Source organism: Gopherus flavomarginatus, chromosome 12 (assembly GCF_025201925.1).
Source record: "Gopherus flavomarginatus isolate rGopFla2 chromosome 12, rGopFla2.mat.asm, whole genome shotgun sequence".
Lineage (NCBI taxonomy): Eukaryota > Metazoa > Chordata > Testudines > Testudinidae > Gopherus > Gopherus flavomarginatus.
This window is the reverse complement of record NC_066628.1, coordinates 37,151,459-37,178,905: the sequence shown is the minus strand read 5'-3', so window position 1 is coordinate 37,178,905 and position 27,447 is coordinate 37,151,459. Positions and strand designations below refer to the sequence as shown.

The 27,447-nt window shown below is 51.3% G+C and overlaps 1 protein-coding gene across 5 annotated transcripts in view; it reads right to left on the bottom strand.

Annotated features, from left to right (window-relative positions):
* The window catches only part of UNC13D (unc-13 homolog D), a 51,163-nt gene that overhangs the window by 2,827 nt on the left and 20,889 nt on the right, over nucleotides 1-27,447 (bottom strand). For all 5 annotated transcript variants that reach the window (XM_050919239.1, XM_050919240.1, XM_050919238.1 and 2 more), the window contains 26 exons: nucleotides 25,674-25,740; nucleotides 25,142-25,334; nucleotides 23,935-23,979; nucleotides 23,073-23,141; nucleotides 20,514-20,583; nucleotides 19,782-19,886; nucleotides 19,186-19,278; nucleotides 18,437-18,540; nucleotides 17,496-17,613; nucleotides 15,915-16,039; nucleotides 14,876-14,966; nucleotides 14,199-14,255; nucleotides 13,472-13,569; nucleotides 12,992-13,043; nucleotides 12,225-12,355; nucleotides 11,572-11,692; nucleotides 10,469-10,612; nucleotides 10,033-10,131; nucleotides 8,528-8,734; nucleotides 8,040-8,108; nucleotides 6,915-6,994; nucleotides 5,195-5,300; nucleotides 5,029-5,100; nucleotides 2,679-2,762; nucleotides 1,626-1,746; nucleotides 625-748 (listed from right to left, as the gene is read on the bottom strand). In XM_050919239.1, coding sequence (XP_050775196.1) covers nucleotides 625-748; nucleotides 1,626-1,746; nucleotides 2,679-2,762; nucleotides 5,029-5,100; nucleotides 5,195-5,300; nucleotides 6,915-6,994; nucleotides 8,040-8,108; nucleotides 8,528-8,734; nucleotides 10,033-10,131; nucleotides 10,469-10,612; nucleotides 11,572-11,692; nucleotides 12,225-12,355; nucleotides 12,992-13,043; nucleotides 13,472-13,569; nucleotides 14,199-14,255; nucleotides 14,876-14,966; nucleotides 15,915-16,039; nucleotides 17,496-17,613; nucleotides 18,437-18,540; nucleotides 19,186-19,278; nucleotides 19,782-19,886; nucleotides 20,514-20,583; nucleotides 23,073-23,141; nucleotides 23,935-23,979; nucleotides 25,142-25,334; nucleotides 25,674-25,740 — 2,645 coding nt within the window. The remainder of the gene's footprint in view (nucleotides 1-624; nucleotides 749-1,625; nucleotides 1,747-2,678; nucleotides 2,763-5,028; nucleotides 5,101-5,194; nucleotides 5,301-6,914; nucleotides 6,995-8,039; nucleotides 8,109-8,527; nucleotides 8,735-10,032; nucleotides 10,132-10,468; nucleotides 10,613-11,571; nucleotides 11,693-12,224; nucleotides 12,356-12,991; nucleotides 13,044-13,471; nucleotides 13,570-14,198; nucleotides 14,256-14,875; nucleotides 14,967-15,914; nucleotides 16,040-17,495; nucleotides 17,614-18,436; nucleotides 18,541-19,185; nucleotides 19,279-19,781; nucleotides 19,887-20,513; nucleotides 20,584-23,072; nucleotides 23,142-23,934; nucleotides 23,980-25,141; nucleotides 25,335-25,673; nucleotides 25,741-27,447) is intronic.

The following is a 27,447-nucleotide window of genomic DNA, read 5'->3' as shown; positions in this document are numbered from 1 at the left end:
AATAAGCAGGGGCTGGCCGGTAATCAGGAGAGAACAAATGAACCCCATGCTCGGTATCGGCTCTGCTCCAGTACTCACAGCACTGGGTATTTCCCATTTGGTTCAATGTCCCCCACCCCCAACCTCACCCCTCTAATTTTTGTGCTGCTTTGGTGTAGTGCCCCCCGTCCCCTTGACCCCTCTCAGCAGGCAGCCAAGGGCTTGGAGCCGCTCAGGCAGGCAGCCCCAGCATTCCACACTGGCAGATGTTGGTCTGGCCCCACCAAGAGATGGAAAAGCACCGTGTGTACGGTTCATTTCAGCTGCCAGGGAAGGCCCAGTGCTCTGCCGCAGGTCAGGCTGGGCTCACCCTATCAGTGGGGCTTTGCACACACAAGCCTGAGTTTTAGGCCTTCTGAACCGTGACTGCATTAATCACATCTGCAGCGTATGCGGATCTCTCTTCCCAGAAGGCCCCAGTGCAGGATCTGCCCCCCGGCGAGCAGAGGAGCAAGCAGATCCTGTTGGGAAGGGACGTTCTGGCCACTGGGTGGGGACAGCATGTCTAGGGGGGGCTGTGTGCTGGGCTGGTGCTCTCTGGGGAGCAGGCAATGGGAAGCAGCCAGGATGGCTGCTCATACGTACAATTCAAAGGCCTCGTCAAACAGTGGGTGGAGCTCGTTTTTCCAGCACTGGGTCGTGCGCGCCACCACCTCGGGGAACTCGTGTCGCGGCTCCAGGGTCAGCTGGACAAAGGGATCGCTGGAGCCTAGGGGGGCGGAGGAAAGACAGAGAGAGCACAAGGCTGCTGGGGGATCCCCTCACTTCCAAGGATCAGTGCTGTGTGCGCTGCTGGGATCGTTCATTCCACACTGGCGTGGCAAAGCCATGCAATAGCTGCTTTCCGCTCTCCCTCCCCACCACACTATGGATCTAACCTCCAAGGGTGCACGGGGGCTACAAGGGGGCAGAGTGCGAGATTGGTTCTCTGGGGCTTCTGCAGCACAAGAGTTTCCGGTTTGAGGTCAGTTTCCCCTCCATGAACCCCGCTGGGGGCACATGTCCTCTTGGCGTCTGGACTCTTCCAATCAATGGACTAAACCTGGCGCTGGCTGTGTGGGATTATCAGCTAAAGGGGCTGCCACTGCGTTCAGGTGAAGTAGCAGTGACCTCTCCTGGATGGCTGCATGAATTACAGTCTGTTCCCTAGAGATCACCCCAGACTATCCAGGCCAGGGAAGAGGAGATGTGTGCATGTGGCTCTGAAGGATGCTAGTCTGATGCCACCCCCTTGCTGTGTGTGCACACCACACATTACCTGGAGTAGAGACAAACTGGGATCAGTTCTATGAAGTGAGCTAGACCCCCTGCTTAATCTGCGAGGCTCTGCGTTGAGCTCTGGGCATATGTTGCAGATAACAGAATTTCACAGGTCATGACCAAACTAACTTCCCTGGGGTATCGGGCTCATAGCTCAGTGCTGTGCATAACTGACTGCAAAGGGGCCCCTCTAGGCCATGTGCCAATGCTTTCATCATTGCTCTCCCATACCCTGGAGCCACCAGCTGCATGCATCAGCTCTGATGCTGTTCAGGACCCAAGCAGCACCTTGGCGCTGACTGTTTCTGTAGCCTGTGGGCTCTCACCGTTCGAGTCCAGCGGGATGAGGTTGACAGCGTTGAGCACTTCAACACGGAGCTTTTGTTCCGAGGGGCGGTAAAGAGCTTTAATGGTCACTGCACCGTACTTCTCAGAGCTGATCTCCAGCTGGGATGCAAGGAACAGAACAAAACAAGAGTTCGCCAGTTACGTGAACCACTGGAGCTGCCAAGGGGTGAGCACAGGGGTGCATTATCGGGGTACAGCACCCAGCACCAGCATCATCACAAGAAAGAGATCCTGACACTTCTGTACTGGGGTTAGGCATGTGAAAGGTAGACATGGGAGCGACTCTCCTCTCAATCTCATCCGCTAAACTCCAAATCACCTGTCCTTCCCTGTCACTCCACCTCATCCCTCAAGATGGCTAAGTAGCACTTTCTCCATCCCCAGTGGACCCTGCCATCCTGCACTGTGGGAGCAGAGGACAGGAAGTGGAGGATGGGAAGATCTTGTGATTTGATTAGGAAGGTTTACAATCAGGTCCTGGATTGTTGACTGTTAGCATATGTCTACATTGCAATAAAACACATGTGCTGACCCACAAATGAGGGTCCCAGAGACTGGGCTCCCCCTGCTTGGCTATACTGCAGTTTTATAGCCCCACAGCCTGGGCCCATGAGCCCGAGTCAGCTGACACTGGCCAGCCACAGGTGTTTTGTTGCAGTGTAACCGTAGAACAACATGTAACGGTCAGGCCTAGCTTACACAAGGAAATACAAACAGAAGGGTTGTGTTTTGTAAAGGGACCGTTTAATGCAACTCGCACTCACAGGACTGCATAACTTCCTGCTTTATTTAACTGGATCACAACTTGGGGTGGCGGGAGGATTCCCACTGACTAAAAAGGAAGTCAGTGGGTGGGTGGGTGTGATGCATGGCTCCAACCCATCATTCACTAGGTAGCCCAGTTAACCCTATCATGACCACTTTCCTACATATGACTATGGAGGAGTGCAGCGAGGGGACAACCCAATGGGGGTGGGCAAGGTAACGGTGCTTTATTGGGAAGGGTCAGGCCAGGCTCATCACACTCTCACCTGCTCTCGGATTCTCTCGCTGAAGTAGCTCTGGATGAGTTTTCTGCTCGTGGCAGAGCGGAGCTTCAGCCCTTTCTCCAAATCCTGAGAGAACAGGGGGTAAGAGGAGAAACACACCCAGTCAGGCACTCAGGCCAGCAGAGATCAGCACTCACATCCGCGCTCTCAGACCTGAACTCAAACCCAGAAGTCCCCAAGAGGGAGAGCAGCAGCAGCAAGAAGCCACCAGGAGGTTTAGGGTGGAAGGGCATCGAGGAGCATTCTCTTCCCATAACCGTGCCAATATCTGCAGGAGAAGACAGCCCCTGGGAGCCCAGCGGCACCTGCCCCACCACTGCCACCTTGGGAACATTTCAGTGGAAACATTCTAACATGAGAATGGCCATACTGGGTCAGACCAATGATCCATCTAGCCCAGTATCCTGTCTTCTAACGGTGGCCTGTGCCAGGTGCTTCAAAGGGAATGAACAGAACAGACAGTTGAGTGATGCATTTGCAGTCATCCAATCCCACTTCTGGCAGTTGGAGCTTTAGGGACACCCAGAGCGTGGGGTTGCATCCTTGACCATCTTGGCTAATAGCCATTGATGGACCTGTCCTCCATGAACTTATCTCATTCTCTTTTGAGCCTCATCACAGCCTTCCCGGCAAGTTCCACAGGGCGACTGTGAGTTGTGTGAAGAAGTACTTATTTTTGTTTGTTTTAAACCTACTGCATACTGATATCATAGGGTGACCCTTGGTTTTCATGTTATGTGAAGGGGTAAATAACACTTCCTTATTCACTTTCTCCACCAGTCATGATTGTATAGACCTCGAACATATCCCCCTTTGGTTGTCTCCTTTCAAAGATGAACAGTCTCAATATTTAATCTCTCCTCTTATGGAAGTTGTTTCATACTCCTAATCATTATTGTTGCACTTCTCTACACTTTTTCCAATTCTAATGCATCTTTTTGAGATAGGGAGACCAGAACTGCATGCAGTATTCAAGGTGTGGGTGTACCATGCATTTATATTGGCATTATGATATTTTCTCTTATCATCTCTCTCTTTCCTAATGGTTCCTAACATTTTGTTAGCTTTTTTGACTGCTGCTGCACACTGAGCAGATGTTTTTAAGAGATCTATCTACGATGACTCCAAGACCTTTCTTGAGTGGTAAAAGCTAATTCAGATCCCAACATTTTGTGTGTATAGTTGGGATGAAATTATTTTCCAATGTGCATTGCTTTGCATTTATCAATTTCATCTGCCAATTTTTTGCCCAGTGACTCAGTTTTCTGTGGTCCATTTTTAGTTCTTTGCAGTAAGCTTTGGACTTAACTAGCTTGAGCAATTTTATATCATCTACAAACTTTATCACCTCACTGGTTATCCCCTTTTCCAGATTGTTTATGAATATGTTGAAAAGCAGTGGTCCCAGTACAGATCCTTGGGGGACTCTGCTATTTACCTCTATCCACAGTGAAAACTGACCATTTATTCCTACCATTTGTTTCCTATCTTTTATCAAGTTACTGATCCAGGAGAGCATCTTCCCTCCTATCCCATGACTCCCTACTTTGCTTAAGAGCCTTTGGTGAGGGACCTCGTCAAAAGCTTTCTGAAAGTCCAGGTACACTGTACCCACTGGATCACCCTGTCCACATGTTCGTTGACCCCCTAAAAGAATTCTAATAGATTGGTGAGGCATGATTTCCCTTTACAAAAGCCGTGTTGACTCTTCTCCAATGTATTTCATTTATCTATGTGTGTCTGATAATTCTGTTCTTTACTGTAGTTTGAACCAATTTGCTTGATACTGAAGTTAGGCTTACCGGGCTGTAATTGCCAGGATCACCTCTGGGGTCTTTTAAAAAACATCGGCATTATATTAGCTATCCTCCAGTCATCTGGTACAGAGGCTGATTTAAGCGATAGGTTACACATATCCCAGTTAGTAGTTCTGCAATTTCATATTTGAGTTCCTTCAGAACTCTTGCGATAATACCATCCTGCCCTGGTGACTTATTACTGATCAATTTGTTCTTCTAGTGACACCTGTCTGGGACAGTTCCTCAGATGTGTGACCTAAAAGGACTGGCTCAGGTGTGGGGAATCTCCCTCACATCCTGTGCAGGAAAAACTGATGCAAAGAATTCATTTAGCTTCTCCACAATGGCCTTCAGTTCCCGCCACTCCTTTAAGACATCTCCCTGATGAGAAGGGCTAGTGATTTACTAGGGGGTGCAATAAAAGCTTAGGGCTCCAGCAGCTTTGTGCGCATGCAGGCCCCCTCCTATTGGGACCCCTTGGCTGGAAGATCACTCTGCTAGAGCCAGCTGTGACAGGTGCAGGAGCTTCTTACCGTGAATGCTGGCGTGTGCATGGCGTCCCTTGGCAGTCCGCAGCCCTCAGCGTGAAAGCAGCGCTCCAGGTTCTATGGGAACCAGAGAAGAGTGAACAGTTATTTGCTGTATGGAGACCCCCAAAGCCAGGCCTCTGCCCCATGCTTGCTGCCAGATGCTACCTACCTGCAAGGCGATCTGCAGCTTCCTGTAGTACCTGGAGGAGTTTTGCTGCTGGTTGGCTGCAGCTGTCAGTTCATTCAGGATGTGGTTCCAGAGCAGCTCCAGGAGGCTGTAGTGAGTGGGGGAAAAGCAGAGAATGGATTGCAGCACACAGCGAGTTCTAAAAAGGCCAGTGCAGCACAGCAGATACTGTCAGTCTCTGGGCGGGAAAACCTAGGACCCTACTGCCTCAGTGGAGAGATGAAGCTGTTGGTCTTAGCTAAGACATAAGTGAAGAGAAACCTGGACCAGAAAAGGAGGAGGGGAAGTGAAACGTGTCAGTTTGTTTATTGGCACATACTTCTATTGCAAGCGGAGCGCAGGCTGGTTCCGCTGCAGTAGAATAGAACAATCTATTGCAATAATAGCCCATACACTGCAGACTGGGGTGATGGCCTCAGCCCATACACTTTCAGATCAGAAGGGACCATCATGATGATCTAGTCTGACCTCCTGCACCTTGCAGGCCACAGAACCTCACTCACTCACTCCTGTGATAGACCCCTAACCTCTGGATGAGTTACGAAGTCCTCAAATCATGGTTTAAAGATGTCAAGATACAGAGAATCCACCATTTACACTAGTTTAAACTGGCAAGTGACCCATGCCCCACACTGCAGAGGAAGGTGAAACTGCCCTGGGTCTCAGCCAATCTCACCCGGGGGGAAATTCTTTCCCAACCCCAAATATGCTGATCAGTTAGACCCTGAGCATGTGGGCAAGATTCATCAGCCAAACACCTCGGAAAGAATTCTCTGTAGTAATTCAGAGCCCTCCCCATCTAGGGTCCCATCACCAGCCATTAGAGATATTTGCTACTAGCAGTTACAGATCGGCTACATGCCATTGTAGGCAGTCTCATCATACCACCCCTACCATAAATTTCTAAAGCTCCGCCTTGAAACCAGTTTGTTTTTTGCTCCCACTGCTGCCCTGGGAAGGCTGTTCCTGAACTTCACTCCTCTGATGGTTAGAAACCTTCAGCTAATTTTGAGCCTAAGCTTGTTGCCGGCCAGTTTATATCCAATGTTAGCCCCAAGGTTATGACAGCTCTCAGGTTAGCATGGCAGGTGAGAAGTGACAGTAAGTGGGGAGGTAGCACTCTATCCCTCGGCTCAGTGCTGAGCTGACGGCCCAGTACAGTAGTGGAAAGCACCATGGTGCTGGAGACGGCATCCAGGGGGTAAAGACTTAACACGAAGGCCCTGAGCACGGTGGCGATCAAAGATTCCATGGTATTCTTCACAACTGCAGGGGTGTTTCCTGGGTGGTAAGTTGTCTGGGTCATTGTGGTTAGTACAGTCCCTTTGCCTGAAATCCCCCTCAAACAGCCTGTTGTGTGCAGTGATTCTGGGCTAGAAAGGCTGCCGCATTCCACCCCAGATGTGGTTGCATTTCAGCAGTGGGTGAAGGATCTCCATATATGTGGTCTGCAGAGTGCTTTGGGATCTTCAGGGACAGAAGGGTCTATATAAGGTAGTGTAGTTCCTGAAGAAGAGAGAAATGATTGCAGTGGAGAAAGCACCCTACAGTGGGCTGCTGTGTGCAATGAGCCACGACCGCAGTGAACCCATTGGTCCAGTCCACAGCAATAGACTCTAGGCTAATGGTGCTGATAGAACACTCCCCCCTTGCCCACATCCAGCCCATGGCTGACCCATGTGGTCCCAACACCGCAGCTCACCAGTTAAAGTTCTCCTGGACCAGATGCTGGTTCATGTACTTCAGCTCCGACTCAAGGAACTTCAGTAGGGGAATAATGGACTGTGGAGAGGAGAGTCAGGAAACTCAGCGGGGAAGGGGTTTCTCAGGCCCCTGCCTCCAGCTGGAACTTCTCTGCCAAGCAGCTCCCAAGCTCTTTGGGCCCCTCTGCCATTTCCCAACCTGAGAGCTCAGCTGTGCCAGCCAGCACCTGCCTCCTACTCTGTTGTGCCCACCTGACCCTGCAGTGGAGCTGGGGCTGCTCCAGGGAGGCTTGGAGTGGCATGTGTGGCTCTTGTTTTGGAGAGAGCTTGTGCGCCTTTGGGCTGGGTCTTCCGGGAAGCAGCAGACATTGACAGGGGGCTCTGGGTATGGTAACCACTTTGACTGCTCCATCTGGCTTCCCAGCCAGTGCAGGGTGTGTGTGTGTGCGTGCACCCCTAAGATCTCTCAAAGGCATGGGGCGGGTAAGAGGGCTGGCACAGCCTGAGTGGGGAGGAGGTGGAGAGCTACAGCCAGGAGCCAGCAGGGGGTGCTGTGAGTACAGCAGAGGAGGACCCTCATGGGCCTCTTGCACTTGGTATATGATGAAGGGCTGGGACAGACCCCAGACCTTGACACAGGCTAGTTCCTGGTACTGCCTGTGCCAGGGAGCCTGACAAGGTGTCTACCAAAGAGCCAGTACAGTTCGGAGCCATGCAGCAAGCAGCGTGTGCGTCTCCCTTCCCCCAGGAGCCAGGCTGGCCCCAAGCAGGAGGGGTGAAGCACTATAGGGCATGCAAACCTCTAGCAGCAGTTCCCAACTATGGTGCAGCTTTGCTGCGGTGGGAGGGAGGGGGACTCCTCCCTGTAAACTGTCCGTGACAAATTATTATTGTAGGTTTTTATGGCACCCCTCGGCATAGCAGCCAGGCACCGAGGTGGACACGGAAGCATAGAGTCAACCCATCCAACCCACACTGAGGCAGGACTGGGTATTCCTAGGCCATCCCTCACGGCGCGTGGCACACCGCTGGGATACCGAGACATGCAGGACACTGGGCAGAGCCATGCTGTCCCTGGGCTGACTGTCTCCCACAAGCAGCACATATCAGGAGTTGGCACCTACATCTTCTGGATCATTAGAGTCACTGGAGGCCACCAGCTTCTGGATGTGCCTGGAGATCTCGGCATCCAGCTGCCAAAGAAACACACACTTAGAACTGTGGGTTTGGGCCCCCCATGCCCGAGGTTTCTGATGAAGAACCTGCCATGTCAGCTTCTTAAAGCTCAACCCCTTCATCACACAGCTGCATCTGCCTCCGGCACCAAGGGTCCCTGATCTCCCTTCCGAACGAGGCAGCCCACCCAGCTCAGCAGCTGGGAGTGGCAGACTATGCCCTGCTGCCTCCAACACGTCACTGGACTGGGTCCCTTCTGACAGCAGGGCAGTCCCAGAGAACAAGCCAGCAAGACTTAGCTCCATACTATTGGCATCTCTATTGGCCAAACCCAATGACTATTGGAGCCTATGAGCATATTTCCATCGGCTTCAATAGGCTTTGGATCTCACTCTATTTAACTGAGTCTTCACCCTTAGCCCAGGCTGGGGATTACCTTTTTTGCCAGGTTCTGCACCACATCTCTGATCTCGTGGTCGAGGCAGGTGATGGTGCCCTGCAGCTGGTTGTGCAGGGTGTGCTGGATCTGCTCCGGCTCAATGATGCGCTCCATTCGCTGCTCCAGGCGCCCCCAGTCCAGCTGCGCTGGCAGCTTCAAGATCAGGAGCCGCAGCTGCTCCACGTTGTTCACCACGATGCAGAGCTGGGGCAGGAGGGAAGAGGAAAGGCCCCACTCCGGTGAACACGCACTACCCTCGCTGCCCGCAGCCTGCTCCCCCTGTTCCAGTCCCATCCTCACCCCCACACCTGGCTCGGCCCCCTCATTCGCACAGACCCATCAGATCCACAGGGGGAACAGCACCCATAGGCCCATCGCGAAAGGCACCCAGCACCCAGCGGGACATCAATGAGCAGCCTGGTACAAACAGCTGCTGAGACACAAGCCGTGTCCAGCAGCACAGACAACTGGGGAAAGTGAAGCAGAGAACTATTAGGCTCCTGCCCAAACCAGTGCCAGATCCAGATCCCAGATATCTGACTTCCAGACCTGCACTTTAAGATCACACTATGATGAATTGTCTGAGCTAATCAGAGGGCAGGGATGGCACCCAGTTCCCATGCTCAACCATAGCTGGGCATTTATTTCCTTGCATTCTGATTGGACAAGGCTGTAACTAAATGTGTAACAGGCAAGCTCTGCAGCTCAGCCCCATCCCCTTCTTTGGGGAGGTAACAATGGTCTGATCCTGGCCAAGACCCCACAAATTGGCCCCAGCTGGCCGTGGCTATGAGCCACCGAGTGCAATCAGAGACGCACTGGGGAAATGCATGCTGAAGGTTGGGCCAGCGTAGGAGACATTGCAGGCAGGTGAAAGCTGGTGAGTGAGATTATGGTCCTCGTGGATCCTTGGAGCAGGACAGCAAACGCAGGAACCATCCAGCTCTTGTAGGTATTTATCTGGCCCCTGTTACTGTGGTATCTGAGCCCCTCATAATCTTTAATGTATGTATCCTCAGAGCACTTCTGTAAGGCAGGGCAAGGCTGTTATCCCATGGTACAGATGGCGAACTGAAGCACAGAAAAGCTAAGTGATTTGCCCAAGGTCACCCAGTAAATCCATGGCAGAACAGGGGATTGAAGCCAGGTCTCCTGAATCCCAGACTAGCACTAACCACTGAGCAATTCTTCCTCCTTGGTTCCCCCACCAAGAGATCAATGAGAGTTTCCATCCCAAAATGTCCCAGGACTTGCACAGAATCCCCCAGTTCAAATTCACTCCCTTCAGAACTTGGGCCACTCACCTGCCAATGCACCCCGCAAATAGGACTATAGGGAACAAAGGCTGGGATGTTATTACTCCCATCACCGCACTCTGGTCACAGGCAACCCCCCGTCCCTGCCCCACATGCTGTCTCTAGAGACTGCCCTAGCTCCCTGGACAGCCTCCCAATCCCTCTCCTCTCCCTGAATTTCCAGCAGAGGCCGGCACTGATACTCACCCTGTTGGCTGCATCCCCCTCGTCCTGCTGCTTCGATGACAGCTCCTCCGCCCGGGTCTTGATCAGCTTGCAGTATGTGAGAGCGATTTTACACATATCCTAGGGGATAGAGCAAGAGGCAGTGAGCTTGGGTAATGCACAGAGGACAGAACACTGCACAGGTTTGCGCTGGGGTAGATGTCAGCTTTACCACCCCAGATCATGCCAATCGGCCATTCTCTCTGCAGTCCTGTCTCTGAGACTGACCTATGTCTGATGCTTCAGAGAAAGGGATTAAAAAACACCAAAGCACTCCGCCGACGTGTATGGGGTAGGGGAGGAATTCCTTCCTGACCCCCTGCGGCTCATGCTCTGAAGCATGACATTTGATCACCACTTCTTAGCATAGTTACAACTTGCTATTACTGATCCAGCTAGACTGTCTGACTATACGCACCTCAACAAACTTCACCATGATCATGAAGGCTTCCTCTGGGTCCGGCCAGTCCAGCTGCTGCCAGGTTTTAACAATCTGAGCATAGCACGTGGACAGGTCAACAGTGGACGTGCTGTGTTTATTCAGCTCCCCCAGAGGCATCAGCTAGATGGGTGGCGACAGAAAAAACATTTTACCGAGAAGCTTGCAAATAAATCAACAAACTAGTTCCAAAGCCAGCTCTTATTGCAAAGTGGCCCCTTTTCATCTTCCCCCTGACCCTTCCCCTCCTCTGCTCCCCCCGGTCACTGGTCTGGGACCTGGCAGTTTTCTTTTGGCCACAGCATCAGCATGTCATGGTAGAGGAGGAGTTAATGGTGCTTCCTCTTGCCAGGGCATCTATCCAGTCGGGGTCACATGGGTCCCTCCATGAGGCTGAGCCCTGTTGTTTCAGGGAGCGAAGGCAGCACAGGGGAGACACCTGGACTGTGAAGCTCTCTGCCCATAAGGTAGGTGCAGCACAGGCAGAGGTGGCATTGGCTTCCCCCATATTGTCCTGCCACCCATCAGGCCTCACCCGCCCTGGCAGGACAAAACCAAGGGAGACTGGGTCTTTCCCCTTCAAGGTCCATTCCATCCTTGGCCTCCTTGCTGAGACTGCCAACAAAGGGAGCCAATTGTGGCTTGTGACAAGGAATGAAGCAGAGGCTCATCAACTCGTTTCACACAGGCTGCCACGGAGCCATGAGACTACAACAGGGTCAGCAATGACGTGATGCTGTGAGGGGACAGGGCTTCGGAGACTGTAGCGAGAAAGGGCCCTGGGGTAGGAAGGATAGCTGTTAGAGGAAAGATAGATTCCATCTGTCACCCCTGTGCCCCTCATAGGGGCTTGCCTGCCACAATGGCTCTCAACAGGGGTAGGGGATTGTTGGGGTGCAGGAGACTGATATTGTAGGGGTCCCAAAGCCTGCTGATCCTTAGGATTTCACATAGTAGCCAGTGGGGAGTCCTGGGCGAAAAGAATGGGCTGGAAGCGAAAGATGGGTCAGACAATGACAAAAGCTGGAGAGCCTCAGAAAGACTGTGGGGAGTTTTTCCCTCTGTGGCAATCTCACTGTTACCTGGTCCATCTGGATCGCTCTCTGAGTCCTCTCCAGCGCTCTCATGTAGGTCTTCTGGAGCCACTTCGGGATGGCTTCCTTAAACCACTGATGGAAGTCAGCCAGAGCAAGGGGGCCATCCCTGGGAATACAGACACACAACTGGTTTCTGTGCTGCAGCAGAACCAAGATGCGAGGCTACACATTCCACTTCCAGTAAGACCTGAAAAATACCTGAGAAGGCAGCGTTCACAGCACATACTGCACAGCTGCCCACCTGGCAACACAGGACAGAGATCCATAGGCTGGCAGAAGAGTAGCCTAAAGTAGTAGCTGAGCCATGTATGTAGCTGCCTCTGCCTCCCAGAACCCCACTTGTCTATATCTGGAGTGCTAGCTCTCTGAAGGCCTGCTCAGCATCATGCCTGAAGTGTGGCAGGTGCAAGTTACATGAAAATCCCCACGTGGTCTGGCATTTGTTTATGTTGTCACTGCACTAATCTAAAGCAACAGGTGGCTGGGCCAGCGAACCGTCCGATTCCACTCAAATCTACACCAATTAGCCCAGCAGAAAATCAGACGCTGAGGTGGTCCCAACCCCTTCCATTTCCCTGGTGCTGCTAAGGTTTATCCCGCTTCTGTGTGACTGGACTCTGGCTCGGGTGAGTCATTACCTCTTGAACAGGAAGCTCTTCATCCGATAAAGCTCCTGCAGACTTACGTAGAGCTGGAAAAGGCTCTTTGCTGTGAGCTGGGACATGCTGCTGTCAATCTCGCTCAGCTCTTCCTTGACGTGACATGACACCTGCAGGGAAAAGGAACCGCAGGGAAGGCGCTGAGGGCAGGAGGGTTAATGAGAACGGATCTATGACTGCTTGCGCTGCAATGGGATCAGGGAAAGGAAATGTGCCATCCCAATTAGATGATACAACACACTTTCCTCTTGCCTGATGTGTAAGTTGGGGACACCAGCTGTTTGAGGGCTCGAGGGGTTTGGATAATACAGTCAAAACCTGTTTATCCCCATTTCACGGGCCCAGAGAATTTCAGCAACTTGGTCAATTTACAGACTTGCAACTGACTCAGTTGCAAAGCCAGGAATCAAAGCCAGGAATCGCTACTCCTTTGCTTTAGCCACTAGGCTGCACTGCCTAAACGTGCCTTTCTTAAACTCCTGGCTAGTCCCAGTGTCTAGGCTTCTGAGGCTGGGGACAGGATTAGTCCCTCCCTCACAACCCAAGGATGCCCATGGTCCCATATCCAGGGTTTGGAATAGAAAGATTTCTCCACCACTAGTTATCACTTTCCATGAGCCCTTGAGAAGCATATGGAGTGCCGGGGGGCACCTCAGATTCTTCCCTTCCTCTGACAGCTGGCTAAGTGCCTCGGCACTGGTTTATTCTCTGCTGCTCTGACAGGAGAGCCGGGAACACGTGCTCACCAGCTCCTGTAGCTCCAGGTAGGCAATGGAGAAGAGATCCACCTTCACAGTGCTGCAGGGGAGAAACAGGAGGTCAGGAATCTGCTGGATATAACTCACTGACCAACCTGTCAAAGCCAGTGCAATTAACCCTCTCCCACCCGAGCCATTGGACATGAACTAGAGTGACAAAAAGCTACAAAACTAAAACAATCTGAAAGACTCCAGCTGGCAGAGCCAGTAATGCTGGAAAGCAAGGACATTTGTAGTTAACCTCTGCTCCCTAAACAACAGGCAACTGTAGTATGTAACAAACCCTGAGGGAACGTTTCCTGGGGCTTTCCAGTCTCATACTTGGTGTCATAATCTGTTTATATTTACAATGTTCTTTTGCAGCTGGGAAATGTGCTTTGGAGCTGTTGCCTTCAGTGCCATAAGCAAAGCTGCTGAGAGCGCACGGGGCAGATGCTGGGGAGCGGAATGGGGGAACCATCTACCTACTTGGTGAAGAATTTGTTCCAGGTTTTGTGGCATTGTTCGAGATCTCCATTCACCTCCATGAGAAGCCTGACCAGTGCTTTCCCATTCTCCTCCATGGTCTGCAAAGGGAAGGATGGAAAGTCACCCCTTGGTTTTGGTGCCAAGGGATTTTGTGATGAATCAACGCCCTCACCACTGTTGTATCTGAGCAGATCACAGATTTACCTTCTCCATGCCACAGAGAGGTAGGGATATATCATTACCCCACTGGGGAATTGATGCACAGAGAGTGGTGAAGTAACGTCCCCCAGATCACACAGTAAATATGTGGCAGGGATGGGCATTGAACCCAGATCTTTACTGTGCTAGTACAGTTCCTTAACCACAAGGCCACGCTGCCAAGCAAAGGAAAGACATTCTTTGGGAGTCTGCTCCATTCTGCGTTTTAATGGGAGACACGCCAAGCGAGCAGGAGTGACCTGCTCAGACAGACACACAAGAAGGGAGGGGACCAGAGACAAATGGCAACTGTTCATTTCTTCTTATGGGGACAGTTGGTTGCCTTCTACCCCAGCTGCAGTTGCTCAGCACTTCTGAAAATTGGGCTCAGGGTATCTTTTGGGCATCCAAAAATCACTGGCCACTTCTGAAAACGGTGGCCTGAGAAAGTGTCACTTCCCTCTTCCTACCCAAACGGCCCCTCAGCCAGGCCCAGCAAACTGGTGTATGAATGAAAGGGGGATCTGACCTTCTCCATTGGCTTCACGTACTGCTTCTGCATATAAAACCACTCAGTGGTTCCTAACTGCAAGAGAACGGGACAAAGAATGAGGGGAGAGAAGCAGGAGCTGAAGAGACTACCCAGCCGCCCCATTCACCCTGGCACAGCAGAAACACAACACAACACCTTCATTGTGATTCGAGGTGGAATGCAGGTCAGGCTGGCAGCCCAGAGACACACAGCACAGCGGAGAGCGGGACTCAGAGCTCACCATCCAGGCTCTATCTCTCACCCTGAGCAGGCACCATGCTGTCCTGGAGGGAAAGGAGCGCCTTGCACTTCTCTAGAGGGGTCACTGGGCAGTCGAAGGCGCAGTGCGAACGAGCTTTGGAAATGCCAACTCCCATCCCCTCTGCTGACATCAGGTCAGGACTCAAGACCTTTGCACATTGGCGTAGGGGAAGGACAATGCTCGCGGCTCCAGGAGGAAGTCAGAGGAACCGCTATGGCAGTGGTTCTCAACCTATTTAACAGTGTGGACCGCATATGCAGCTCTCTATGTATTATGTGGGCCACATCCACACAATATATATACTACCTGTATATTCCCAAGGATGTCACATGGGCCGTAGCTGTGTGCTGACTGGGCTGCAAACACTGCCCTATGGGTTGGGGGAGGAGAGGGCACAGAGGTGGTACTGTACCTTGAGAGCCTCCATCACCATCTGCTGAAGGTTAGGGGTCAGAGTACAAAGTTCTTGGAAGGCCTTCATTTTACACATCTGGACCAGGACCCTGTGAAGTGAGAATCAGCGCTAAGTCACGGCACAACCCAAAGAGCTTCAGAAACGAGAGCTTTGCCACCAGCAAAGCAACATCTCCCCACGCACACTTTCCTCTACAGCGCTTCTTTCAATGAGAGGCTCCCTGTAAGTTATGGCCTAGCTGCCAGGTCACAGGCAGAGGGACAGACATGTTCTTATGCTGAAAGCCTGGGAGAGGACCGAATCCTAAGGCTTCTTCATCAGGGCTCTGAGCTTGGCAGGACTTAGGGCCCAGAGCCCAAATTCACCTCCCATGAGGTGAGAAATACCTTGGGGCAGGAGAGGTTAAAGGGGATGGTTTGGAGTTAAAACAAACAAAAGCCCTCACAGTGTGACAGCTGCCTTCATGGCCAACACACCAGGGGATGAACTAGGGACCTACAGAACTAAAAGCATGAGCTGCTACAGGTTGCACTAAAGAATCAAACCTCCCTAGGGGGCTACAACAGACTCATCTCTCCCCCCACCACAGAAGGGACCTGTAACAGGAATTGACCGGGGGGTTACATAAACTCCAGAGAAAAGTGTTATCCCACAGCATAAAGGCCTCTATTTAACCCAGTCAATGCACACCCAGGAGGGAATACTCCCCAGGCATCACAGGAAGAAATGACAAGATGCCAGTTTACAATGGGGGAGGTCCCTGGATGTCTGTCTACTTCCTTAGGGGACAGACCCGCCAGGGAAAGGCAGAGGAGAGGAGACAATGAAGGGAGCTGGGAATGGAAGTGGGAGAGAGGTTTTCCTGTATAACAGTCTCCTCGGGGGAAGCAGTAGAAACTCCAGTACATGGAGTGTCAAAAGGCAGACTAGATAATGTAGCATAGGGAACAATCCCACACTAGCCCCAGGACAATGGGGGGGGTGTTTCTTTTCTGATTGATATGATTCTGTTTACGAAGCATTGCAGCTGGCTGACCTGAGCAACGACTGTAGCCTGTGCGTGGACGTAGGGGAAGAGAGCGGGAAGACACTGCGGTACTTCCGGAGGAGAGAGATTCCATAGGCCAGCAAGGACTGGAAAGATTCGGCCAGCTCTGCCTTCTGGAAAGAAGAAATGGAAGATGCATTAGCAACGACAGCGACGTTGTGATGGTCACAGCACCTCAGGTGGACACCTGTCCCCAGCCAACGTGGCCTCACTGCTGAGGGGGGCTATTTCTGGATTTTGCAACATGCATCTGTCTCCAAAACCATTTTAAGAATGATCTGCCGCACTGCAAAGGGAAGCACTAAGGAACACCAGCCCTCCTAGGGAGGCAGCAGCCTCTCGGAAGTGAGAGGGAAAAGCAAAACTGAATCACCTCGAACGGATTTCTAGACTGGTTTAGGGTCTTAAAAATCGTCTAGGTGCTTGAGGCATTGGTAGAGGCTCCCTAGTTAAGGCTGAGGTGAGTTTTGCATTTAAAGCAGAGATTTAACCCCCCCATAATGAAAAATACAGCAATGGTGAGATGTTCCCAGGCAGGGAACATGGACACAATTTAACGCCCTGAAGGTGACCTGGTAGCCAAAGGTCTGAGGGCTGTCTTAATGGGGCCAGAACTGGGTGAGTAGACAGGCAAGCTGGACACAGGGATGGTGTTATTTGTAGTTTTTGACTGGAATAGAACCACAGAATGGGTATAGCATAAGCAGCAGCAGTGCAAGCCTCCACTCCAATGGGCCTCAGCAGATCACCCCCTGGTGGGAGAAGGCTGCACAATCTCCATGGCCCATTCATGTGTCGGCCTGTAAAGAGGTGGCTGATAAGGGTGCCAGGTACCATGGTGGGGGTGGTTTCCTAGGAACACCAGTACTCTGTGAATGGAACTGGGAGCAGCCAATGAGGAGTTGCCAGATGGTAAAGATATTCAGCTACTGCCTTCCTGGGCTGGGTTTGAACCGGTGACCTCAAGGTGAAGGACTCTCATCCCATTACCAATCCCAGCTTCACCGAAGGGAAGGGAACAAAGTCTCTCACCCAGAGCAAGGGACTCCATTTGTAGAATGGCTCCCCAACATGTCTGCCACTTAACAAACCCAGCTGGTTGGGGTGAAATCCTACCCCAAAGGCTCAGACCCTACAGCTGGTTCACGGAGAACCAATAGCCATGTTTTCGAGCATGATCTGTTCCCTGCAAAGGAAACCATATAGGCATGCCATCCTCCTAGGAAGGTGCTGAAGCTACTCACAGAAGCCAAAGGGAAGAGCAACCCAGAACCACCTCAATCTGATTTCTAAATTTCGACATGATCTTAAAGATGGTCTGTATCATGAGGCGTCGGCAGTGTCTCCTTAGCCCATGGGCAGGTTTTTCACCTAGCTGGCATGCGCCATGAACTCCTGCTGCAGGGGGCTCCCACCCGAGCAGAACCAATTTGCGGCATTTTTCAACCAGCCAATGAGGAGCCAAGAGAGCTGACGTGAAGAGGGTCCCCCGGCTGTCATGGCTGATAGGAGATTGCCCCCCGCTCCCCGGATCTCTGCCCCAAGCTTGGCAGTGGTGTCCGCGTGTACCTGCTCGGGTCGCAGCCTTTCCTGGATCCACTGGTACTCGATGCTGGTGATCTGGTGGAGCAGGCAGCTGCAGTTGAACTCTAAACTCTGGTAGAGTTTGCTGTAAGCCAGCCACTGGCTGTAGTGAAATGGAAAGAGACACACTGTGAGATGGTGGGCGCGTAGGCCAGGCCCAGTACCCTCCTCAGGTAGAAACACATTCTCAGGAGGAGGGATTCAGGCTCATATGCTTCTTATTACCCCAGGAGGCCAGAGCCAGCCACTCCCCAAGACTCGCTCAGGCCCAGAGCTCCTGCCCTGCCTCATCCCTTTCCAAAGTGCAATGCTGCACCCGCAGTGTTCACGTGGAGGGAAAGAGAGGGGCAGGGGAAAGGAAAGAAGCTTGGGATAATGGTAGTGAGAGGCGAGTTCTCCCCACTGATCAGTAGCTACGGCCGCAGCTGCGTTAGCAGAAACGGGCTTCCTGGCGTGTGTTCACAGGCAAGATGGTGAGGGAGAGAATCCCAATAGTTCCGCTACCATAAACATCCAGGGAGAGCATGTCCCGGGGTGCAGTCAGTGACATTTGTCTAGAGCAATGCATGAGGCAGAAGTGACCAAACTCATGGAGAAGAGCAAGGAAGTCAGACTACTGACCCTGCCACAGGTGTAGGCATCTGCAGTTTAAAACTAATAATATTAATGCTATACTTTGTACTTCCATAGCGTTTGATATCTGGGGATCTCAAAGCACATCACTAAGCATAGTCTGGCTTCACATACCTGCAAAATAGGGCAGTGTTATTACTATTTTACAAACAAAGGCACAGAGAGGTTAAGGGACTTGCCTAAGGTCACCCAGAATCAGTGGCAGAGCTGGAAATAGAACCCAGGTCTCCTAATTCCCAGATGCCATTGCCATAATCATTACACAACACTGGCTGAGTGCATGTGGTACTTACGCCATGACCTGGTGAAAGTCAGACAGGTCTTTCTGAGCGGCGTGCAGGTACAGGATCGTGCTGGCATGTTTGCTCAGCTCCCCATCCCAGGAAGTACTCCCGGCCTGTATGGGGAAGGTAAGAGCGAGAGAGTTAATCCTGCCCCGCAGAAGAGAAGAGAGAAGAGTCTCCTAGAGCCAGCCATAGAATTTGGATCCTCCTGTAATTTGTACTTGGTTTTCATTTGCCCCATCTCCTCTCTCAAGCTCTAGAGTGGGCCCTTCACATGCCACATGGTCATTGCATCAGTCCAGGCAAATACCCACATGGTTCAGATACCCAGAGGCTCAGACTGAGGGATGAGCTTACTAGGAAGGTAACAGAAAGTTCTGGGTCAAGTAGTTGTTGCAAGAGTGAGGAATAGGGCTGCAGATCGGCTGGCACTGGTCCAGGTTTCGTGTCATCTCACACAATCGCCATAGAAACCAAGGTCATTTAATGCAGACATCAAAGGAAGGCCTCCTTCTGCCTGTCCCAGGTGGACCTTAAAGATCCCAGTGTGCTACACAGCATGTCCCTTCTCAGTAACACAGGCTGTTGTGTTGGATGCCTGCACCACTGGAAGGAACTCATCACCTTGGAAAGTCTCTTGGGTTACACCCAAAGGCTCTGAAGAGAGAGACAATCCGAGCCATCTGCACTGCAGCATGAAATTAAATCCTCCCCTGGCTCCCACCAGCTTCCCTAACCCTTGCTGGCTTCACATGTACCTGGTGCTGCAGGATCTCATAGAGCACCATCTGCTGCAACAGGTGGCGATGGACGGTGTAACTCGGCTGGGTCTTGCTCAAAGAGGTGGCCCTCTGAAAAGAGAAACAAAAGCTGGGAGACGGCTCAGAGCATGAGATGGAAGGGAGCACGTCTCCACGGAACACCCAACATCCAAGCCATCAAACAAACCTGGAGCCGGATTTAGAGGTTCCTTGTTTAATAGCAGGACTTTCGGTTCGTATCCAAGCAACCATATCCTTTGTGGGAGGTTTGACACTGCCTCCTGGAAGACTTAAACCAAGTGCCCTGGTTTTCAGGGCAATTAATCACCAGGCACCATTGATGCTGAGGCCTAGACCATTATTATGGGAGGACCCATGGAGATGCTAGAGCATTCCAAAGAGAAAATGGAACAAATAGGATACAAGAGAATGAACTCCCCACTCCTCGTCACTACAGCAACCAGTGGGCCTTCTACACCTTTGTAACCTCCAGAGCAGCAACAGGCTCGGCCCTGCTGATATACCCCTGGCAAGCAACCCACAGGCCTAGTGTTCCTGTTTAATCTCCTCCCTTCACAAAAAGCTCCTCCTACCTTCTTGTGAGTCATCAGGAACTGCAAGTGGCACTGCCCGCGGTTGGGGTAGGTTTCTGTCCGGGGCTCCAGGTTGTACCAGTGGTCATTCCTGCAGTGCAGGTCCTGTAGATAGACAGAGGGATGGATGGTTGTCAAACACCGGAGCATCAGCAATAGGGGGATGCCCATTCAGAGAATAGGATCCATCACATTAATATGGCAGGAATTCATAATATTAGACAATTAACATTTATATTTAATTTAAAAAATAACCCACGGGCTGGAGACACTTTTCCTTATTTCCTAAATTAGTCTCATTTTTCAATACAAAATCCGCCAGTAGGAAAGCTGTTGTAAATGTCAGCATTGATCAGGATCAATAAGTCTTTGCTTATTTACGATATAGCTGAGAATTACACTAGAATTACCTTGGTCTGAGAGATTGATGACTGCCTTGTGGTATGTGTGGGGTGGGAGGGTAAGTGAAGGCCAGCAGCCTCAGTCAGTCATTAGTTCCTTAAGGAAGTATGGTCTATTGGTGAGAGCATGGGCTCAGGAAACCTGGGTTCTATTACTGGCTCTGCAGTTGATTGGCTCTGCAGACCTCAGTTTACCTTTCTGTCACATGGGAATTACAGTGCTGCCCAACCCCTGTGAGATTTAATTAATGCTTGTGACATGCTTTGAGAGTCTCAGAGAAAAGATGCTATAGAACAACAGAGCATTATAAGCCTACATCCCCACGCCCACCTGCAAGCGAAGAACCACGTTCCCAAGAAAGTCATCCTGCCCTTTGTCCTTCCGAGCATCCTTAAATATCCTGGAAAGGAAAATATAAATCAGCTGGGTGAAATGAGAAAAACCTTTTCCTGGGAATGTAAAACATCTATAGGCTGTGCAATGCACTAGAGGGACTAATACTGCACTGGGCCCAGGAGACGGGTGTGACTGGAGAGAACAGAAGAATGTACGGATGGTCTGACCTGGAATAGTCAATGGTCCATCAAGCCTAGTATCCTTCCTTCTTACAGTGGCTAATGCCATGAGCTTCAGAGGGAATGAACAGAACAGGGAAGTAAACAAGTGATCCACCCCATTGTGCAGTCCCAGCTTCTGGTAGTCACAGGTTTACAGACACCCGGAGCATGGGGTCGCGTCCCTGACCATGCTGGCTAATAGCCATTGATGGACCTATTTTCTATGAAGTGATCTCATTCTTTTTTGAACCCAGTTATATTTTTGGCCTTCACAACATCCCCTGGCAAAGAGTTCCATTGATTGACCATGTTTTGTGTGAAGAAATACCTTATGTTTTCTAAACCTGCTATCAATTTCACTGGTTCTAGGGGTAAAGAACAATTCCCCGTATTCACTTTCTCCACATCGGTCATGATTTTACAGACCTCTATCACATCCCCCCTTAGTCATCTCTTTTCTAAGCTGAACAGTTCCCGGCTTTTTAATCTCTCCTCATATGGAAGCTGTTCCGTGCCAATAATCATTCTTGTTGCCCGTCTCCCTCTTGTTTCTATCATTCTGCAAAACCCTTCTCCTTCACCTGGGAGTCTCAGCACCAAAAGTTAAATGACCTACTAAACTAGGGAAGCAAATGATAAGGCACTTTCTCAGCATCTCCTTCTCAACATTGGTGGATGCAAAGTGCCTGTAGGGCCGGAAACAGCCTGGGTGCAGAGATCACAAACACTCAGGGGTGGTTGAAACTCATTTTCCATTCCAATATTAGGCACACTGCGCAATTTAATATGCAGAAGAGTTGTGGCCCAAGACATGAGCCCCTGGTCCTCCAGGTGCTCCTGGAAGTCAGGAATTTGGAGACCACTGGCTCTACGTCACTATGGGCATGCCTACACTGCATGGCTGGCTGCCTGCCTTCGTCCAACCCCCCTATAATCCACATTGAAAGCTCTCCAATATGCATATAGGGGAGCATTGTACCCATAGGTGCCGACTTTGTGGGTGGTCCGGGGCTGGAGCACCCACAGGGAAAAAATGGTGGGTGCTGAACACCCACCGGCAGACCTCCCTCCCCCGCCAGCACCTGCCACCGGCGGGCCCTGCTGATCAGCACCTCCCCTCTCTCCCCGTGCCTCCCACTCACCACGATCAGCTGTTTCACGGCAGGCAGGAGGCACTAGGGGGGAGAGGGGAGGAGCGAGGACGCAGAGCACTAGGGGGAGGGGGCAGAATGAGGCAGGGTGGGGGTGGAGCGGGGGTGGGAAGAGGTGAGGCAGCGCCTTGGGGGGAGGGGTAGGGGGAGGCAGGGCCTAGGGCAGAGCTGGGGGTCGAGCACCCCCAACACATTGGAAAGTCGGCTACTGTGATTGTAGCGCACTTGAGCGCCCATCCTTGAGGTATGGGGCAGAGTGTATGCTGAGCCCTGACCTGCCCCGACAGACCCATGGCTTGTCCCAGGATTGGAAGGGACAGAAGTGAGCAGTGTGCAGAGCCAGAAGCACCTCAGCTTAAGGTATGGGAGGGCTAAAGCCATTTCTACAAAGGGGTCCAGGGAAGACAGACAAGTTCTCCCACAACACACCACAAAACAATTCCTAGAGAGACTCCAGTTGATGAGGAGCCATGAACTCTGGGATACGCCCCCAGAAATCCTTGTCCCAGCCACAGGTAGCTGCGGCACCAGTGTGGACACAGCTAACCAGGCATGGGTTCTGTGGCCATGTGGACTCTCGGAGCAGGGTTGGCTAACACACACCCACATGCACATGAGTCAGGACACGTGGTACACGTGTCACAGAGACATGATGGCAGAACTGTGAGTGGGAAGAGGAGGCTGTGGCCCAGCAAGGAGGTGTTCATCACTGATCAGAGTCCTTGCCACATCCAAAATTCATCTCCATGTGCCCTGGTCTCTTGCAGTCTGCACACTGAGTCTTGTTAGCCCAGTACAGCAGACACCAGGATCCCAGGCTGAAGTACATCAGGCCCATCATTGTAGTGACCTATTTGGTGCTGGGCTGGGAAAGGGAACTATCTGCATCTCTCTTTAAGGACATTTCTGGTACATATCCAGTGGAGTGCCATGCTCAGAGGAGGCTGCCCATTCTAGCCCCCCAGAGGAAACATTACTGCTGCAGATAAGGATTAACTAGTGTGAAGTACAGGACCCCTGAGTCAAAGAGCAAATCTCCACAAGAGGGGACGGCTAGCGAGTGAGCTTCTCCCCCCAAATTCAGCAGGGGAGCCTTTCAGAGCAGCATTCAACCCAATGTGTGTGCACTGCTAACAAAGTGGGGTGACTGACAGCCCGTCCACCCACTCCCCAGTACCAACCTCTTCAGGCCATGAAGATCTGTCAGCTCTCCCAGCTTATGCCGCACAGATTCCTCCACATCCAAGTCCCTGCCAGGGAGGGTCAGAAACACAGCAGGTGAGGCGGAGGCACATTGAAAAATGCATCGTTAACATTAGTTTGCCAGGGATCCGTGGGGTCAAAGTCAGGACTAAGGGAGAGGCCCCCAACACACGGACTCCACCAAGCCAGAGGAAAGTCATAGAAGGGGGGAAAGAATCAGGTGTTTGGGGAGGAGAGCTGATGCCCAGATAGAGTGCAGTGCTGGGGGCGGTATAAAACCCTGCAGAGCTAGACGCGAGAGCTGCAGACTTCTTGCAGCAACTGTGTCAGGGAGCCTCAACTCCCCACGCGCGCCCCTTCTCCAAGGCCATCCTCATCTGTCATAAAGGCGGAAAAAGGACACATGCCCTAGTTTGACAACCCCGTGCATGTCACCTTTGTAGCGATTACACAGGGGCAAACGCAAACCTGGCTTAATTTTCTTGCCCCTCAGACGCCTCCCTCCTTCCTAGAACCTTGACACAGAAATTCAGGGCTGGAGTCTCTGTTGCCTTTCACCTCATGGAACTCTTTCCACCTGCGCAAAGTGACTGCAGAATGCAACTCCTCTGACCCGGTGGCACAGCGCACTCACTTTCCACAGGCGTAAAGGACAGTGTGCAGCCAATGGCAGTGGAGGACTGGGACCCATGTATATTACTGGGGGTCCACAGAGGGATCTGTGAGGCTGCAGGAGTAATGCTCTCAGAGACCTGCCTCAGAGCAGGATCTCTCCACACAGACCGGTCTTGAGTTTTCGGCCCCAAGTTGGCATGGGTGTGTACGCTCGATCACACTCACCACATGTCCAGATGGAAGCTGGAATTTGCTTCATCATCAAACTCCCTGCAGGACACAGAATCAGAAAACGTTACTGCTGGGATTTTGAGAGGATTTGCACTCAGGCCACAAATATTAGAAAGGGAGGGTGAAGGAGAGAGAGATTAAAGGCAGGCAGCACCCCCGCCCCCGCCACAAGCTAGAAACAGTCTAGGGCTGGGGTGTAGCTTTGTGTCAATGAATGAAGACGAGTCAGGCCCCTGGAAATCCTCGTTATTACAGCTGGGCTATCACAATTGCTCTCTAGTTCACTCGGGGCACTCCCAGGTTTGTGGGTGGACAATATGCTCCAGGTGCTCAGTTTGTGTTCTGATTCCTAGAGTGGTGGCAGGCCTTTGGCTGATTACCTCCAGATTTTTCTGGCTTGCCCAAGAATACTAGAAAGAGAAGCCCCCAGGCTGCCAAACAGGGAAGACACAGGGCAAAATTATTCATAGAAGATCCAAGGAAGTCTAATCCCTGCAATAGACCTGGCTTGCTGGACAAGAGCCAGATGCCCACTGAGGCGTATCAACTGCAAACATTAAAAAAACCCACATCAGCTGGTCTCAGAGCCCGGGTCTACAGAATTGGATTCATGGGGCTTGTGCTACGGTGCTAAAAATAGCCCAGCCCCTTCGCTGGGTCTCAGAGCCTGAGCTCCAGCCCGAGCAGGAATGTCTATATGGCTATTTTTAGTGCCAAGTCTGTAGACCCAGGCTCTGAGACTCATTGCCAGGGGTGTTTTGGTTTTGCAGCATAGACTCATAGATTCAGACTCTAGGACTGGAAGGGACCTCGAGAGGTCATTGAGTCCAGTCCCCTGCCCTCATGGCAGGACCAAATACTGTCTAGACCATCCCTAATAGACATGTATCTAGACATACCTTGAGAGATCATTGCACCTCACTTTTCCATTGTCTCCAATTTCTTTACCAGGCTAAAATGACAGAGGGAGCTTCTGCTCTTTCCAACAAGCAGAGGCCTGTGTTTATAGCACAGCATCCTGGTTTGTAATCCTGCTGGTCCCTCCGCCTCTCACAACCTACTAGCAACATTACCTCCCAGTTTATGTCAATCACAAAGACCAAACTTTGGACCTAGATTCCTTGACAATGGTTCTTGCAAGTGGAGAGAAGACAGCTGTGGCAGCAATGAAGGGACAGGAAGGGGCAAGGGGGAGACCTACAGTATAAATGTCTCATTCCACACAGGAGTGAGAGTTTGATTTATGACTTGGGTGCGGTGGGTCTGGTCTTCGGGGATCAGGTTTTTCACCACTGCCTTTAATGGCTTCTTGTTCTCCGGATGGGAGCTGCTGTCACTGGAAGGCTCCTGTCTCTTTGACTCTATCCCCAGCAGGCAGTACGGGTCGCTGAACCCTACAACCATAAGGCATTTTAAAAAAAAAATTCCTCCAACAGAATTATCTATTGTGACAAAATGCAACACCCAACGTCTGCCTGCCTCTTAGGGGGATGGACAATGCTAACAATATTTTGCACTGGGCATGTTCAATCTGAGAAGCTCAAAGAGCTTCACAAACATTAATTAATCCTAACATCACACCTTAAAAATAGGGAAACTGAGGCACAGATGGGCAACCAACTTGCCGATGGTCAGACAGCAAATGTGAGAACAGAACCCAGATCTTCTGGCTACTAGTCCCCTGCTCTAATCAGGTACATATATATGTGTGTCATCCATCTAATCACACTTACCACTGACATCTTTACCCAGAATGTCTTTGGCTTGCTTCACAGTCACTTTCAGACAAAAAATGGGTTTCTGGAATTAAAAAATAAACAAAAAACAGCTCATCTCACCTGAAGGAAAAATCTCCATCGTATGCAGAAGTGAATGGGTGTTTGATGTATTTGGAAACTCCATGATAAAACAAGGAAGCAGCACACACTGTTTCACTGTTGCCAACCCCACGCACTCAAATATCAGGCCCCAAAAAATCATGAGAAAGTGGCTGAGATAAGATCTTTTAAAAATAACAAATTTGGAGGTTTGTTTTTTTTAATTTGCCTTCTGGGTTTTTTTTAGCTTTTATGGAGCACTCAGGTCATATTTCTCCACTACCAGGAGGACTAGAAACTTACTATTTAAAAAAAATGAAAGCTGATTCTCACATAATCACGTGACCAGAGGCGACTCCAGGCACCAGCGCAGCAAGCACGTGCGCGGGGGGGGGCGTGCCGGTTGCCTGCAGGAGGTCCGCCAGTCCCGCGGTTTCGGCGGCAATTTGGCGGCGGGTACGCTGAAGACGCGGAACCAGTGGACCTCCTGCAGGCGCATCGCCGAAAGCCGCCTGACTGCAGTGCTTGGGGTGGTGAAATACATAGAACCGCCCCTGCACATGACTCCAGAAAGCTGGGAGTTTAAGGCAAACATCAAGCATCGCTCTCCCCTTCCTTCCTCTCTGCACACATCTGCCTGCTGCCATTTTGAGTCAGCTTTTGTGGCAATCCCTTCTCGCCAAGCCGTCCCCTTGATGCACAGCAGCCCCTTCAGAGCAGTGTAGGAAATGCAACTGACCATTCACCAACAGTGAAACTGACCATACATTGTGCTGTCAAGTGCACAAAGTACTGTAAATAAGCAGAGGCCTGTCTTTATAGCATAACCTCCTGACCTGTGACCCTGCCAGTCCCCTCCAACCACTAGCACACATTATCTCCCAGACTGCATCAATCATGAAGACCAAAGCTTGGATATAAATGAGCAGCAGGGCCACAACATGTTCAGACACTGACAGTTTCTCTTTTAAGGATACGACTGGAAAGTTGCAGACGGTCAGATCCCCTCAGCACCAGACGTGACTCTCTTTAGCTATTTTTTTTTGCTGTCAGAGGTCAGTGCTGAGAGAGGTGGCAAAGTTCTCTCGAGATACAAAAACCAAACCCAACCAACAATACTTTCAGTTGCTTCTGAGCCCTGATCCTCTCCCACCTCTGCACGGAGGGGAACAAATTAGTCACTGAACTGCCAAGGGACTAAAAAGGAAGCTGCTCAGTCACCTTTTCCACTCATGGGAGCTGTGGAAATATGCGGTAGAGTGGGCAAGGCCAAAGGAAGCATCTGAGGACAAAGGACTTATGGGAAATATTGCCCCCAAGATCTCAGCTCCAGGGCAGGTGCACAGAGGGTCTCTCTCCTCCAGCATCCACTCCCTCCCATGGGGGAAGCAGAGATGGCTCCTGACAGAGCTGCTGCTGGCCACCAGGCTGCATTCCGTAATTCCACTAAGGAGCACTGAGTGGGAGGGAACATGCCCCATGAGTATGTCAACACTGAAGCTGGAGATGTAACTTCCAGCTCAAGTCGACATACTCGTGCTAGCTTTGATCGAGCTAGCAGGCTAAAAATAGAAGTGTAGCTGCCATCTTGGATAGTGGGATGGGCCCGGGTCCCAGACAGGACTGTATGCGGTGCAGCCAGCCATGCTGCTGCCCACACTGCCACAGCTACACTTCTGCTTTTAGCACG